The sequence below is a fragment of the Microcaecilia unicolor genome, chromosome 8, assembly GCF_901765095.1.
Source record: "Microcaecilia unicolor chromosome 8, aMicUni1.1, whole genome shotgun sequence".
Classification (NCBI taxonomy): domain Eukaryota; kingdom Metazoa; phylum Chordata; class Amphibia; order Gymnophiona; family Siphonopidae; genus Microcaecilia; species Microcaecilia unicolor.
In genome coordinates this window covers 2,178,626-2,193,357 of record NC_044038.1, presented here as the reverse complement: position 1 = coordinate 2,193,357, position 14,732 = coordinate 2,178,626, and the positions used below count along the sequence as shown (strand labels likewise).

The window sequence follows — 14,732 nt, the reverse complement described above, 5'->3', positions numbered from 1 at the left end:
GTGAAGGCCGTGATTAAGTGTAACTGTGGTGACTGGGTTACTACTGTAATGTTAGCAGTTCGCACTGTTGGCGACTAATAGTGACATCTGTAACTGTCTCTAGTAACATAGTCGGCAGGTAAAGACCTGACCGGTCCATCCAGTCTGCCCAACGAGGAGGCCAGAGTTGATGTAGGTTCCACTTCATGATTAATTTGTCTCTCCCTGCAAATTGTGGGGCCCTGGCACTGGTTCTACTTCCCGACCACTGGAATTGCCATCAAATCCCACTCCAGCCTCGATCCTGATCTGTTTTTGCCTTTTACGGGACACAGACCGTAGAGGTCTGCCCAGCATTGATGTAACTTCCCAACCTCTGAAGCTGCCGTCAAAGCTCACTCCAGGTCTGAGGTTGTTTAAGTTGGCTTTGATTGGATTCCATCCTTTTTTTGTATAGTGGTCCTCTGTGTTCATCCCATGCATTCTTGAATTCCATCACTGTTTTTCTCTTCACAACTTCCTGTGCATTCCAGGCATCCACCACCTATTCTAGTGGACACATGGTTTAGGAAGGGAGTGTGAGGGTTGCACTGATCACTTAAAGGGTTCCAGGATCCAAAAGAGATTAAGAACCCCTGTTATACATGAGAACAGAGAAAGTTGTCATGAGAGAAGACTGTGGGGAGTGGGGGGAAGAAAGCTTCTGTCTCCTGCTTCCTTTGTCTAGTGGATTAGAGTGAGGTTATGCGATGAGGCAGAGCTGGGGATCAGGCCTGCTATAACCATCAGCCAGTCTAACAAATCACCTATTGGTCAACAGCTTGGTGAGGGGGAGGTGAGGGTATCATAGGGTAGATGCCGTCAAAGCAAAACAGTAGATCTCAATAGACCAGCACAAAGAACCAGCAAAGCAGTGAACACTTTTACTACTGCTAAAAAAGGAGGAACCCCAGGTAAATGGGGAAGCCACTGCTTGCCCTGAATTTTGGGGTTTCTGCCAGGTACTTGTGACCTGAATTGGCCACTGCTGGAAGCAGGATACTGGGCTGGAAGGACCATTGGTCTGACTCAGTCTGGCTATTCTTATGTTCTTAGGTACCCCAGGTAAATGGCCAGCAGTACAGTGCACACTTTCACCAATGCTTCCAGAGAGGAACCTCGGCTAAATGAGCAGCTGACCACTGGAGGGATTAAGGAATGACCTCTCCTTAATCCCCCACTGATTGTTGTCGCCCTCCCTGTCCCCTGAAAATGATACTGGAAAGGAAAAGCAGCCGTTCTGAAGAAAGCAGTCAATAGGTCAGAGGAGTCGTCCAGTGGACTGGGAACCAAGGGATCCAGGTTCAAGTTCCACTTCAACTCTTTTTTTTTTTTTTCAATAATTCTAAATATATTAGCCACCTGCAAGCCTGTAGTATATTCAGGTACAGGAGGGTAGTTTTCAGGAGGGATCACATTTGCTAAAAAAGGTTTCCAGTAGGGTTTGAACCTCTGCCCACTGCACTAACCTCGAAGTTACTCTGTTCTGCAGGGACATCTGCATGGCTGGATTTTTGAAAATGATGCCAGACAGATGTTCATATCCCTGGTTTTTTGTCGTTCAAAATTGGACATTTCACTTTGGAAAATGGCTATTCATTTTCGATGTTTTCAGTGCAAAAATGTCCACCTCACAGCTATAATCGAACAGGAAATCAAAACGCTTTTCCTGTTTGATTATGGCTGTGAGACGGCTGTTTTAAAAACTTTTCAGGGGGAATTGCTCTGCCATTGTGGCCTATTTTTTCAGCCGTTAAATAGTAAATAGGTTTCATAATACCAGAAATCACAAGTTATTTAGTTTTCCTTATGTTCAGGGTGTAACCTCATTGAAAATGCTTCAGTCTTCTCTGATCTATCGGGCAACCTTAATATGGATTTCACTTCCAGTTTCTATAAGATTAACAAATGATTATCTCCTTTTTAAGAGATTATTGAAACCTTTTTTTATTTGGTAAGTTTGTGAACTTTTAATTTGTATGGCTTGATTGGGTTATATCTAATACAAGCCGTTGAGCCCATTAAAAATGGGCAAAAGAAGCATTGTCAAGAAAGCAGTCTGAGCCCCGCCGGGTCCAGCCAAGCCCCCATCCAGGAAAATCGCAGAGGGAAGCGCCGGCTCCCAGGCCGGTCTGTGGTCACAGAAGCGGCGGCGGCAGCTGCAGCTAATTGGACCAGTCGGTCTGTGCCTCGGAGCCGCTGTCGGACGATCCCTGCCCAGGTCTCGCCGGTCAGCCGCAGCTGTGTTCCTGCCTGTAAGTTTAACTACGTCGGGAGAGATGTGTGACGTGCTGCACATGCATGTGCGGCACGTCGGTCACTCTTCATTTATATAGTAGATAATTCCCAGAGTATTCTCTGTTTTCTTTTTTTGTAGACCTATATTTTTACATTTCCAAGTGGACTAACAGGAACAAGCTGCTGCCATCATAGAAATGAATTCGTTTTCCTAGAGAGAAAACGGATCGTAGTCAGCAGGATTCGAACCTGCGCGGGTAGAACCCAATGGATTTCTAGTCCATCGCCTTAATCAGTCGGCCACGACTTCAACTAGTAGCAACATTCCATGTAGAACCTCAAAGAATAGCAAGATTCTGGACTCATAGAGAGTAACAAGATTCCGTGCAGAAACTCAAAGAGTAGCAACATTCCATTTAGAACCCCAAAGACTAGCAAGATGCTGGAATCCTAAAGAGAACAAGATTCCATGCAGAAACTCAAAGAGCAGCAAAATTCCATGTAGAACCCCAAAGAATAGCAAGATTCTGGAATCCTAGAGAGAACCAGATTCCGTGCAGAATCTCAAAGTAGCAACATTCCATTTAGAACCCCAAAGACTAGCAAGATTCTGGAATCCTAAAGAGTGACAAGATTCCATGCAGAAACTCAAAGAGCAGCAAAATTCCATGTAGAACCCCAAAGAATAGCAAGATTTTGGAATCCTAGAGAGAACAAGATTCCGTGCAGAATCTCAAAGTAGCAACATTCCATGCTACCACTCCCGGGGCATGCAGTAACTTCACTATGTCTGTCTCAGTAGCAGACTATGGACTTTTCCTCCAAAAGGATTTTAAATGAAATGGTGCCTATGTGGGTTGGACCTGCAGACTTGCACCAGTGCCTATTTTACAAAAGGTTTGCTCCCCCTGATGCCAAACCTTGGCTACACTTCTGAACCACAGCCCTGTACACCAGGGGATACTTGGCATAACCAGCAGATGCTTGTGGATTTTTTCAAAGCACAATGTTTGAATTGTGAAAGAGTGAGGTATTTTGGATGTCGGCTGCTGGCACCAGGTTAGGTGATAGCCCTCAGTGGATCTGTCTGCCTATGTCACAGCACTCTCTATCCTGTCATACCATGTGCAGCCTTAGTTTGGGGTGGGGATGGGATTTGATGTACTGCCTTTCTGTGGTTACAATCAAAGCAGTTTACATATTATACACAGGTACTTATTTTGTACCTGGGGCAATGGAGGGTTAAGTGACTGGCCCAGAGTCAGAAGGAGCTGCAGTGGGAATTAAATTGGGTTGTCCTGGTTCTCAGGCCGCTGCACTAACCGTTAGGCTTCTCCTAGTTGCTGAATAATCCTGAACTCGTCCCCTCTGACTCTCATCACCCACAGCTCAAGAAAAAGGAGTAATACATATCTCAGTTAAATCAAACTGATGGTGAGAGTTAAAGAATCAGTCCTGCCTGCCTCATATCCCAGCCGAGCATCAATAATGCAATTATCCTATCAATAATAGAGCAGTGTGTTATGGAGACAGCGAAGCCTCACTGAATTCTATAGACAGCTGATTAAAAGCTTTTCTCCCCATTTTAGGGGTCCCTACAGGAGCTTCTTGCTCTGTGTGACTCTCATCTATAATGCAGGGCATTGGTTGCCTCTGCAAAACATCCAGGGACTTTGGATGGATTCGCATTGCTCCTGCTTGTGGAAATACTGCAGGAGAGCCAACAGCGCTTAGAAGCCAGCTCTGCACAGAGAGGAAGCAGTGCCTTGACTGCTATTCTAGCCTGGAGCTTAGAGAATCTTTGGATGGAGCCCTGTTTCTCACATCCCTCAGCACCACAACATGACAGGAAAGACTGCTTTCTAATTACAGGCAGTCCAAAGCAAGAGAGGCTCTTCTCAGGCACTTCCCATCGTCTATGTACTGTAATTTTCAAGCTGATCCCTCAGCCCTTCTTTCAGCAGACTGTCTAAGCTTCTACCAAAGGAAAAGCTATTTTTAACAAGGAAGCCATCTGTGTCATGTATGCAGGAAAAAGCCTGGAAAGGAGGAGAGACTAGAAGCAGGTACTTAGCCCCCAGCTGAGGACTGGGGACACAACTCAATCCCAGTGAGTTGTGGCGGGAGAGATATAATAAGGGAATCCCCTCAGATGAAACCCAACAGATCCCAGTTCCAGTCGAATTGGAAATCCCACACCGTTGGACCCACTGCCAGATGGACCCAGAGAAACAGATCGATTAACCCTCAGTTATTCTGACCTCCAAAACAAAAGCAGTAACCAGATATTGGGCTTTGCTGACCATGTCCTGTGGTAAAAGGGAATTTCTAGTCACACAATATTTGTAAGAAGCCAAATACAGATGTGTTGGCATTCGCCTATACCAGTGATGGGCAACTTTTTGAGCTTGGTGTGTCAAAATTTGCCAAAAAACCGAGCATAACTCGGGTGGTGTGTCACTTCGAGAAAAATCACTGCTACTAGGACCGCCCCCGGGCCCCCCCCCACCCGAAATCACTGCCCACCCGAGGTCGCCGGGGCCCCCCTCCACCCGCTACCGGGCCCGGAACTAATCTTAAAGCTTCCTTTCATGTCGCAGCAAGCAGCAGCAGGGCAGACCTCTTCTCCTTCCTTCTGTGCTCCGCCCTCGCGGACGTTACGTCAGGCGAGGGCGGGACACGGAAGGAAGGAGTGGCCTGCCCTGCTGCTGCTTGCTGCAACGTGAAAGGAGGCTTTAAGGTTAGTTTCCGGGAGCGAGGAGGGAGGGCGGACCACACTGCGGCGGCGCCGCGTGTCATCGAAAATGGCTACGCGTGTCAGTGCTGACACGCGTGTCATAGGTTCGCCATCAGGGGCCTATACTCTCCATCATCAGTCTGATATATTGTCTTTCACTAAGGCATCAAGACGGTTACAATTCTATTTCACAAGGCTTTGAAGACGTACTTGTTTTATTGAAGTATTGATGTCACTGTTTATATATTTTTTGATTTGTACAGTCAATTTTTGTTATTCCTGATGATTGTATCAGTTCTATTTTTGTTTGTACTTTGCCTTGAATCTCATTTGAGGGAGTTGGAAGCTAATTCATTTATTTATAACATAACATTACATAACATAGTGCAGGAGTGGCTTAGTGGTTAGGGTGGTGGACTTTGGTCCTGGGGAACTGAGTTCGATTCCCGGCACAGGCAGCTCTTTGTGACTCTGGGCAAGTCACTTAACCCTCCATTACCTGCCACATTGAGCCTGCCATGAGTGGGGAAAGTGTGGGGTACAAATGTAACAAAATAAATAATATAATAAAATCAGGGGGTTCACAGCCCTCATAAGATAAGGCAATGCCAGCCTTTTAGAGCACCCAAGGACAAGGAGTTGTTTCAGGCTAAAGTATGTGGGATTGAAGGCTTCCCCTATCCTAATCCAGCTTCCAGGCTGGACTCTCCTTGTCCACCTGAAGCTCCCTCTCCTTCATTACCACTTCTGGGGCAGTAACATCTCTTATAATCAGCCTGTATTTATTTCTCTCACTCCAGGATCCCCCAAGGGCAGGGCCGTGCCAAGGGTCTGTGGCGCCCCCCTGCAGGAGATCAGTTGGCGCGTGCCCCCCTCCCCCCCGTGACAATGATCGCTGCCCTCCCGCTCCCATGTTCCAACTGCCCACCCTCTTCTCCCCCCAAGATCCCTTTGAAATTTACCTCCGTCCCGCCTTCTTCTGACGTCATTTCCTTGACGTCAGAAGAAGGCAGAACACTGAGTGAAGGGAAGACTAGTACAGACGTCGGGAGCACCGCCTCCTTCACTGACGCTGTGGTGCGCCTTCACTGCCGGACAGAGGTAAATTTCAAAGGGATCTTGTTGGTGGGGAGAAGAGGGCGGGCAGTTGGGATGCGGGAGGGCGCCCCCAGAGGACGGTGCCCTCCTGCCGTGCTTACCTCGCTTACCGTGTTGGCACGGCCCTGCCCAAGGGTCCTGGTAGGGGTCCAGGCAGCCAAAGACCTCGTGTACCTCACTCCAGATATTTTTATTAAATGCTACCCCTGCTGTCACTGTCTACATGGAAACCCTTTCTCTCTGCAACTTATTTCAACACCACTCCCTTGGGCTAGGCTTCCTGCCATCCAGAGATATCCCAACTCTCCAGTCCACTCGCAGGGACCTCCCCCTCTCCCTGGAAACAACTATCACTACTAGCTCAGTTATACATATATCATGGAGTATTACATAAATAAAACATAATATAACCCTACATGTAATACAGTAGGTCTAACGGTAGACATATATAATATCACTTCTCTGGATCCTATTGGGGGTGTGCAGTGCCCCTTTGTGGGCATTCCTTAGTCTGGGGATATCCTGGCAAGAGTTCCCTTTGGCAGGCGTCATCAGTTGCTGAACGCTTGGCTCCTGGTGCTTTTACCTAAGGAAGAGGTTGTTACTGGGTGGGATTTTCTTCCCTTCGCTCCAGGAAAAATCAAAAACAAGTGTGATTATGCACTTAAACAGCTGAGGTATTGTCATGTCCCCTACCTCAACGCAAGCGGCGTCCTTGGGCTGTGCGTGGTCCCATCGACATGCACACTTGACTGGCACTGGCTGAGCTATGTGTATGTAGTCCTCAAGGGAGGGGTTATGCGGCGGTGCACCACCCCGGGTATCAGCCAAACAAGGAACGCCACTGCATAAAACAGATGAGCCCAATCAAAGTTTGGAAGGAAATCCAAGACAAGAGAAATCTGACTACTGAAAATTTCCGAGAGGCCTTGTCCTGCCATTATATGGATGCAAAGATGATGACAGTGTCAGAACAAGTTGATATCCGGAATGTGTTCTGAGCAATGGCATTAGAACTGAATAGAACTGAAAAATTAGCTTGCAGAGCTATTGTTAGGAATATGTAATTTATCCTTAAAAATGAGCGTGGTACCGGAAGATTGGAGGGTGGCCAATGTAACGCCGATTTTTTAAAAAGGTTCCAGAGGAGATCCGGGAAATTATAGACCGGTGAGTCTGACGTCGGTGCCGGGCAAATTGGTAGAGACTATTATAAAGAACAAAATTACAGAGCATATTCAAAAGCATGGATTATTGAGACAAAGTCAACATGGATTTAGTGAAGGGAAATCTTGCCTCGCCAATCTACTATATTTCTTTGAAGGGGTGAACAAACATGTGGATAAAGGGGAGCCGGTTGATATTGTGTATCTGGATTTTCAGAAGGCGTTTGACAAAGTACTTCATGAAAGACTCCAGAGGAAATTGCAGAGTCATGGGATAGGAGGTAGTGTTCTATTGTGGATTAAAAACTGGTTAAAAGATAGAAAACAGAGAGTAGGGTTAAATGGTCAGTATTCTCAATGGAGAAGGGTAGTTAGTGGGGTTCCCCAGGGGTCTGTGCTGGGACCGCTGCTTTTAACATATTTATAAATGGCCTAGAGATGGGAGTAACTAGTGAGGTAATTAAATTTGCTGATGACACAAAGTTATTCAAAGTCGTTAAATCGCGGGAGGATTGTGAAAAATTACAAGAGGACCTTACAAGACTGGGAGACTGGGCGACTAAATGACAGATGACATTTAATGTGAGCAAATGCAAACTGATGCATGTGGGAAAGAGGAAACCGAATTATAGCTATGTCATGCAAGGTTCCACGTTAGGAGTCACGGACAAAGAAAAGGATCTAAGTGTCGTCATTGATGAGACGTTGAAACCCTCTGCTCAGTGTGCTGCTGCGGCTAAGAAAGCAAATAGAATGTTAGGCATTATTAGGAAAGGAATGTAAAACAAAATGAGGATGTTGTAATGCCTTTGTATCACTCCATGGTGCGACCGCACCTCAAATATTGTGTTCAATTCTGGTCGCCCCATCTCAAAAAAGATATAGTGGAATTAGAAAAGGTGCAGAGAAGGGTGACGAAAATGATAAAGGGGATGGGACGACTTCCCTATGAGGAAAGGCTAAAGCGGCTAGGGCTCTTCAGCTTGGAGAAAAGGCAGCTGAGGGGAGATATGATAGAGGTCTATAAAATAATGAGTGGAGTTGAACGGGTAGATGTGAAGCGTCTGTTTATGCTTTCCAAAAATACTAGGACTAGGGGGCATGCGATGAAGCTACAATGTAGTAAATTTAAAACGAAATCTGTGAAAAATTTTCTTCACTCAGTGTGTAATTAAACTCTGGAATTCGTTGCCAGAGAATGTGGTAAAGGCGGTTAGCTTAGCGGAGTTTACAAAAGGTTTGAATGGCTTCCTAAAGGAAAAGTCCATAGACCATTATTAAATGGTCTTGGGGAAAATCCACTATTTCTGGGATTTGCAGTATAACATGTTTTGTACTTTTTGGGGATCTTGCCAGGTATTTGTGACCTGGATTGGCTACTGTTGGAAACAGGATGCTGGGCTTGATGGACCTTTGGTCTTTCCCAGTATGGCAATACTTATGTACTTGAGTTCTATAGACAACCCCCTTGAATACCAAATTGTACCAGACACCAGACTGAGATTCAGCATCAAATAATTTTCCTATAATGTACTCATTAACTTTACGGTACACAACAACATAAAAAGTATTGGCATGAATATAAATACGTAGATAATTAAAGAAAATTACATAGAGCATTAAAATCAGCTTCCTCTATAGATACACCAGCCTTGCAACACTGGCAGCCAAAAAAGGGCTGGAAGTCAAGGTAGAAAAAAAAAAAGGAAAGAGTAAAAACTTTTTAGGGTGTGTACACAGTTGAAATAGGCCCAAAGTAACGTGGCTTTGGCATGGAGGTTATTTTGAGGAAACAACGGTGACATATGTTAACATCAATTTTTTTAATGTGTAATACCTCGCTCTGCCACCAGGGGGTTTACATTGGCAGAACTGGAGAGATCCTGTCCTCTTCACCTCCCACTTGTAGATGTATGTCACACTCACAGTGCACACTCACTTTTACACACTGTACACTCATACAGTGTAGACGCTTTCACATAGTATACACTCATCACATTCACACAGTGTACACTCACATTCATGCACTGTACATTCATACAGTGTACACTCAAACTGACACAGTGTAGAGACACTTTCACACAGTGTATACCCTTATACAGTGTACACTCACATTCACAGGGTGTACACTCATACAGTCTACACTCACTTTCATACGGTGTACACTCATGCAGTGTACAGTCACTTTCACAAAGTTTACACTCACATTCGCACAGTGTACACTCACATTCACACAGTGTACACTCATACAGTCTACACTCACTTTCATACGGTGTACACTCATGCAGTGTACAGTCACTTTCACAAAGTTTACACTCACATTCGCACAGTGTATACCCTTATACAGTTTACACTCACATTCACACAATGTACACTCACATTCACATGGTTTACACTCATACAGTCTACACTCACTTTCATACGGTGTACACTCATGCAGTGTACAGTCACTTTCACAAAGTTTACACTCACATTCGCACAGTGTACACTCACATTCACATGGTTTACACTCATACAGTCTACACTCACTTTCATACGGTGTACACTCATGCAGTGTACAGTCACTTTCACAAAGTTTACACTCACATTCGCACAGTGTACACTCACATTCACACAGTGTACACTCATACAGTCTACACTCACTTTCATACGGTGTACACTCATGCAGTGTACAGTCACTTTCACAAAGTTTACACTCACATTCGCACAGTGTATACCCTTATACAGTTTACACTCACATTCACACAATGTACACTCACATTCACATGGTTTACACTCATACAGTCTACACTCACTTTCATACGGTGTACACTCATGCAGTGTACAGTCACTTTCACAAAGTTTACACTCACATTCGCACAGTGTACACTCACATTCACATGGTTTACACTCATACAGTCTACACTCACTTTCATACGGTGTACACTCATGCAGTGTACAGTCACTTTCACAAAGTTTACACTCACATTCGCACAGTGTATACCCTTATACAGTTTACACTCACATTCACACAATGTACACTCACATTCACATGGTTTACACTCATACAGTCTACACTCACTTTCATACGGTGTACACTCATGCAGTGTACAGTCACTTTCACAAAGTTTACACTCACATTCGCACAGTGTACACTCACATTCACATGGTTTACACTCATACAGTCTACACTCACTTTCATACGGTGTACACTCATGCAGTGTACAGTCACTTTCACAAAGTTTACACTCACATTCGCACAGTGTATACCCTTATACAGTTTACACTCACATTCACACAATGTACACTCACATTCACATGGTTTACACTCATACAGTCTACACTCACTTTCATACGGTGTACACTCATGCAGTGTACAGTCACTTTCACAAAGTTTACACTCACATTCGCACAGTGTACACTCACATTCACATGGTTTACACTCATACAGTCTACACTCACTTTCATACGGTGTACACTCATGCAGTGTACAGTCACATTCGCACAGTGTGCACTCAAACAATGTATGTTCATATTTGCAGGTCCCCATATTAATGTTTCAGACCAGTACCAGTCATCTAGGTTGAGAACATATTCTGCACTTTATTGCAGTAATTAGTATTGTTTAAATGAATATGAGCTAATTGCCATAGCAACCATACTTCCAGTTCGGAACATAAAAAAAATAGTCCATAAGCAGAAAGAATTCCTCCGTACAGGTTACTCCAGGCTGTGTCTGAAAGACAGATGGGTGGGAAAGAGCATCTGAGGAGAACCGAACCTGCAGTCTTGGGAATACCTAAGGAATACACTGGGGTGATTTTAGAAGCATCTCCATATGTAAAGAGCACATGGCTACATGCGTAAAGCGTGATTTTAGAAAGCTGCTGTTTACTTGTGGAGATTGGCTTCATGTACGGATTTTAAGGGGCTGATCTGAAAAGCCACTTCCATAAATCCCAGGCTGAAGGGGGTTTGGTGCACACTCCCAATATTATAAATATGTATCCCACCCCCCCCCCCCCCAAAGCCCTGACAGCATCAATAAACATTCCTCTTAGCCCTGGCTCCTGATGAACACCCCTACTCCCGACCTCCCCCAGGTCTTACCTGTAGTCTCTCTGGCATCTAGTGGGGGGATTGGCAGGAGTGCCCCAGTTGCTTCTGCCCCTTCTGGTGCTGGTTTCAAAATGGTTGTGGTTGTCCCCTAACAACATTTCCACAGAACCTACTGCTAAGGTCAACTACCAAACAAGAGAAAAGCTCTGAAGCTCATCACCCTTGAATCATCTTTAGCAAGTGACTAGCAGTTACAGAAATGATGCTCTGGATGTATCTGAAAATTGCAGTCTTCAGTTGCCCCAAGAAGCATTTATTACATCTAGGAATTTTACCTCCCTCGCACTCTCTGATGTAACATTTATCCAGTCAATACTGGGGTAACTGAAATCAAGCCTGTAATATAATTCACCTGTCTTCTATTGTGAGAAAGTGGAACAATTTTTTTAAAAAATGCAACGAAAAAAGACCTCAGTCAAAAAGAAGCCTTGCCCTACCAGCCTCTGAATGAATTATATAGGCAAGTTTATTTGAATCACCAGTCAAAAAAAACGCCACCATGTAGTATATAACAATATCAAAAAAATATTATGTATTCCCCAAACTTCACACTAGGAAATATTCAGAACGCAGTCAGCTGCAAGCATAAATCCAGCACTGTCTGAATAGAATCATGTCCATACCACATGTGCCAATAGTAAAAGTAAAAAGTACTGAGCTCAAATTGAAATCTTTTTAATATGCTCATCAACACTGATCCCAACAGGGGTTCCCTGTTTCGCATTTCGCTGCTTGAAGGGATGCCCAGAATCCAACTGTCACCCGACATCAAAATGGCAATGAAGTTGTCCTGCTCTGGACGTCCTCGTAGCACGAATCGACATTTTTAAACTCAATGGCAAGGAAAATGGATCATGTGGTAACCTAGTACAGTATCCAGAAGTCTGAGAATCTCTTTGTGCAAAGACAAGCTGAAGAAATAGTGAAGGCAAATTTCAAATGCTTTTACCCAGGAATAACGTAGAAAAAATCCTCCGTTGAAAATTATCAAATTTTAAGGACGAAAGATGGACGTCCAGCTTGATTCGAAAATACGGTTTTCCCCGCCTCCAGATTTGGATGTTTTACAAAGACGTCCAAATCTCAACTTGGACGTTTCTTTCGAAAATGCCCCTCTATATAAGACTAAAAGCAGTATCCTGTTTCCAAAATTGGCCAGTCCAGATCAGAAACACCTGCAGGATCCCAGTAGTACAACCTGTGCTCTTACCCACACCTCAAAGGGGCAGGAGAGGAGCAGCCAACACACAGCGACATCATTCTGGAATTCCCACGTGTGAAACTTGGCACCATCCCTGCACCTGCCACATCAAAGATCTGTGCCACCGATTTCGAAAATGTGGTTGGAAATGTGGGAGTTACAACATTCTCCTAAAAGAATATTAACAAATGCTTAAGTGGGTCATCTAGAGAAAAATGATATAAAAAAAGATTGTTTAAAAAAGACATACGATCTTTTTGCGTGTGAAGATATGGAACTGTGCCAGCTCATTTCTTTGCCTCCAGTTTTGTTTCAGCCTTGTTAAAATGTTTGCGCTAACAAACCTGCCCCAGAGTGAGTTCACTTTCAGTTGGCACCTGGGTTTGCATAACACTGGGAAACGGTGAGGGCGAGCAGTTTGGAAGTGGTACTCAGTATTCACTAAGAAATAACTTCGGCTAAGCATTATTATGTGTGAAATTCTATAAACGGAGCTCAAAAATGGATGCCGTAAAAATGAGTGTAATCACATTTATTGACGATTCCTGTGCTGACTTTACATGTCAGACTTACACCTGAAACCTGATGCAAATACTGGCAGCCAAGGCGCACTGAAGTCGTATTTTATAAGTACGCATGCAACTTTTTGAATGCCCCCTTTTGAGTTACGCGCTAGTAGTAGAGTTAGACGCCATGCCTTATAGAATATTGCTTGGCCAGGTGCATGTGTACATTTTTAATGGCTGCCAATTAACTTCAGTGATTGGTTGTTAGCACCCAATTATTGATAGTTAAGGGCTTGTTACTCAATTCATTTGCACCCGCATCTTGGTGCCATGTATGGAAGCCCAGGCTAAGGGACTAGTTCCAGGCCAATGCTCAAATTTAGGGCTGAAACCTGCAGGGGCCTTGGCAGTGCCATCACAAGGGGTGGGCAAGTGGGAGCCAAGCTGGGGGAGGGGCACATCATCCTTTTGAGTCTCCTAAGCATGTTTGACTCCAAACGGGGAAGGGGTGAGGAAAGCAATCATTTTCATCCAGGCCACTTTGGATAGTGCCTGCTAAGGACACAAAACACCTTTTTTGCTGTCAGAGATTGTACAGGATGGTGAAAAATACAGCACTTCCTGCTCTTGGCACTTAATTCTTCAGCTATGACACTCCTTACATTATTATTAGTTATGTTCAATACAACAATATTCAACCAAGTATCACAATTCCAGGCTACAGAAATAACCTAATCTCTCTATATAAAACATACCTCCAACGTTCTAATGAAGCCTCCACAAGTCCCAACGTTCTAACTGCATGGTGGTGAAACCACAATTTGCCCATGAGTGTTTGCCCCGCCCTTGCGTCAAACGTGATGACGTCGAGGGCAGAGCAATGGCACTCAACCAATCACAGGGGCAGACATCGATATACACCACTACGAGCCAGGCAGGGGGAGGAGTAGGGAAACACACTCCTCTCCCTGCCTACAAAACAACTCACAGAGCCCCCCCTCAGCGCAACACCCAAGCCCCTCCACGCCCGCGCATCACAGAAGCCCTCCCCCCCATCTCTCTCAAGATGAACTATAAAATAGAACACACTCACGAAGGAGACAACAGTGAACTAACTCTCACCTCCGAAAGGTGGAACATTTTAATTGTACATTTACACTGTAGCCTTAGGTAAGCAAGCCAGTCTCTCACAAGTCACAACTAACTGTAGGCAATGGGGGACTATTTAGTTTATGCTGTAAAAGACTCCGGGAGAAATAGGCGGCGATTTGCTCCGCCCCCTGGCAACTATCCTAGGTAGGTGGGAGTTCTGAATTGCGTTTTGCACACGGGAGCGGTGATTTGATCCGCCCCCTGGCAACCATCCTAGGTAGATAGGAGTTCTGAATTGCGTTTTGCACACGGGAGAAACAAACACCGCGTTAATTGTAGATTTGCACTCTAGCCTCAGGTAAGCAAGCCGGTCTCTCCCAATTAACTCTACTAACTTACGCTTTCCTAGATGGTGTGATAGAATCTGGGAGGATTAGGCGGTGACTCGCTATGCCCCCTGGCGACCATCCTAGGTAGGTGGGAGCTCTGAATTGCGCATTGCACACATGGTAATGGAACAAGCAAGCAACACTTCCCCCATGGCTGAAAGCGTAAAAAAAGAAGAGGTGGGGTACTAA

General features: G+C 44.8%; 1 protein-coding gene and 1 non-coding gene across 2 annotated transcripts; both read right to left on the bottom strand.

The window, feature by feature from the left end:
• Positions 1-2,484: 2,484 nt before the first annotated feature.
• TRNAS-AGA lies at positions 2,485-2,566 on the bottom strand. Its single transcript has one exon. It is a non-coding gene; the product is annotated as a tRNA-Ser (tRNA).
• A 6,647-nt stretch (positions 2,567-9,213) lies between these two features.
• LOC115475915 (keratin-associated protein 16-1-like) lies at positions 9,214-10,786 on the bottom strand. Its single transcript, XM_030211987.1, has 4 exons — positions 10,327-10,786; positions 10,053-10,241; positions 9,407-9,975; positions 9,214-9,312 (listed from the first exon to the last, which is right to left on the bottom strand). Exons 1-4 carry the CDS (start codon positions 10,784-10,786, stop codon positions 9,214-9,216), a joined length of 1,317 nt encoding a protein of 438 aa, XP_030067847.1.
• Positions 10,787-14,732: the final 3,946 nt, after the last annotated feature.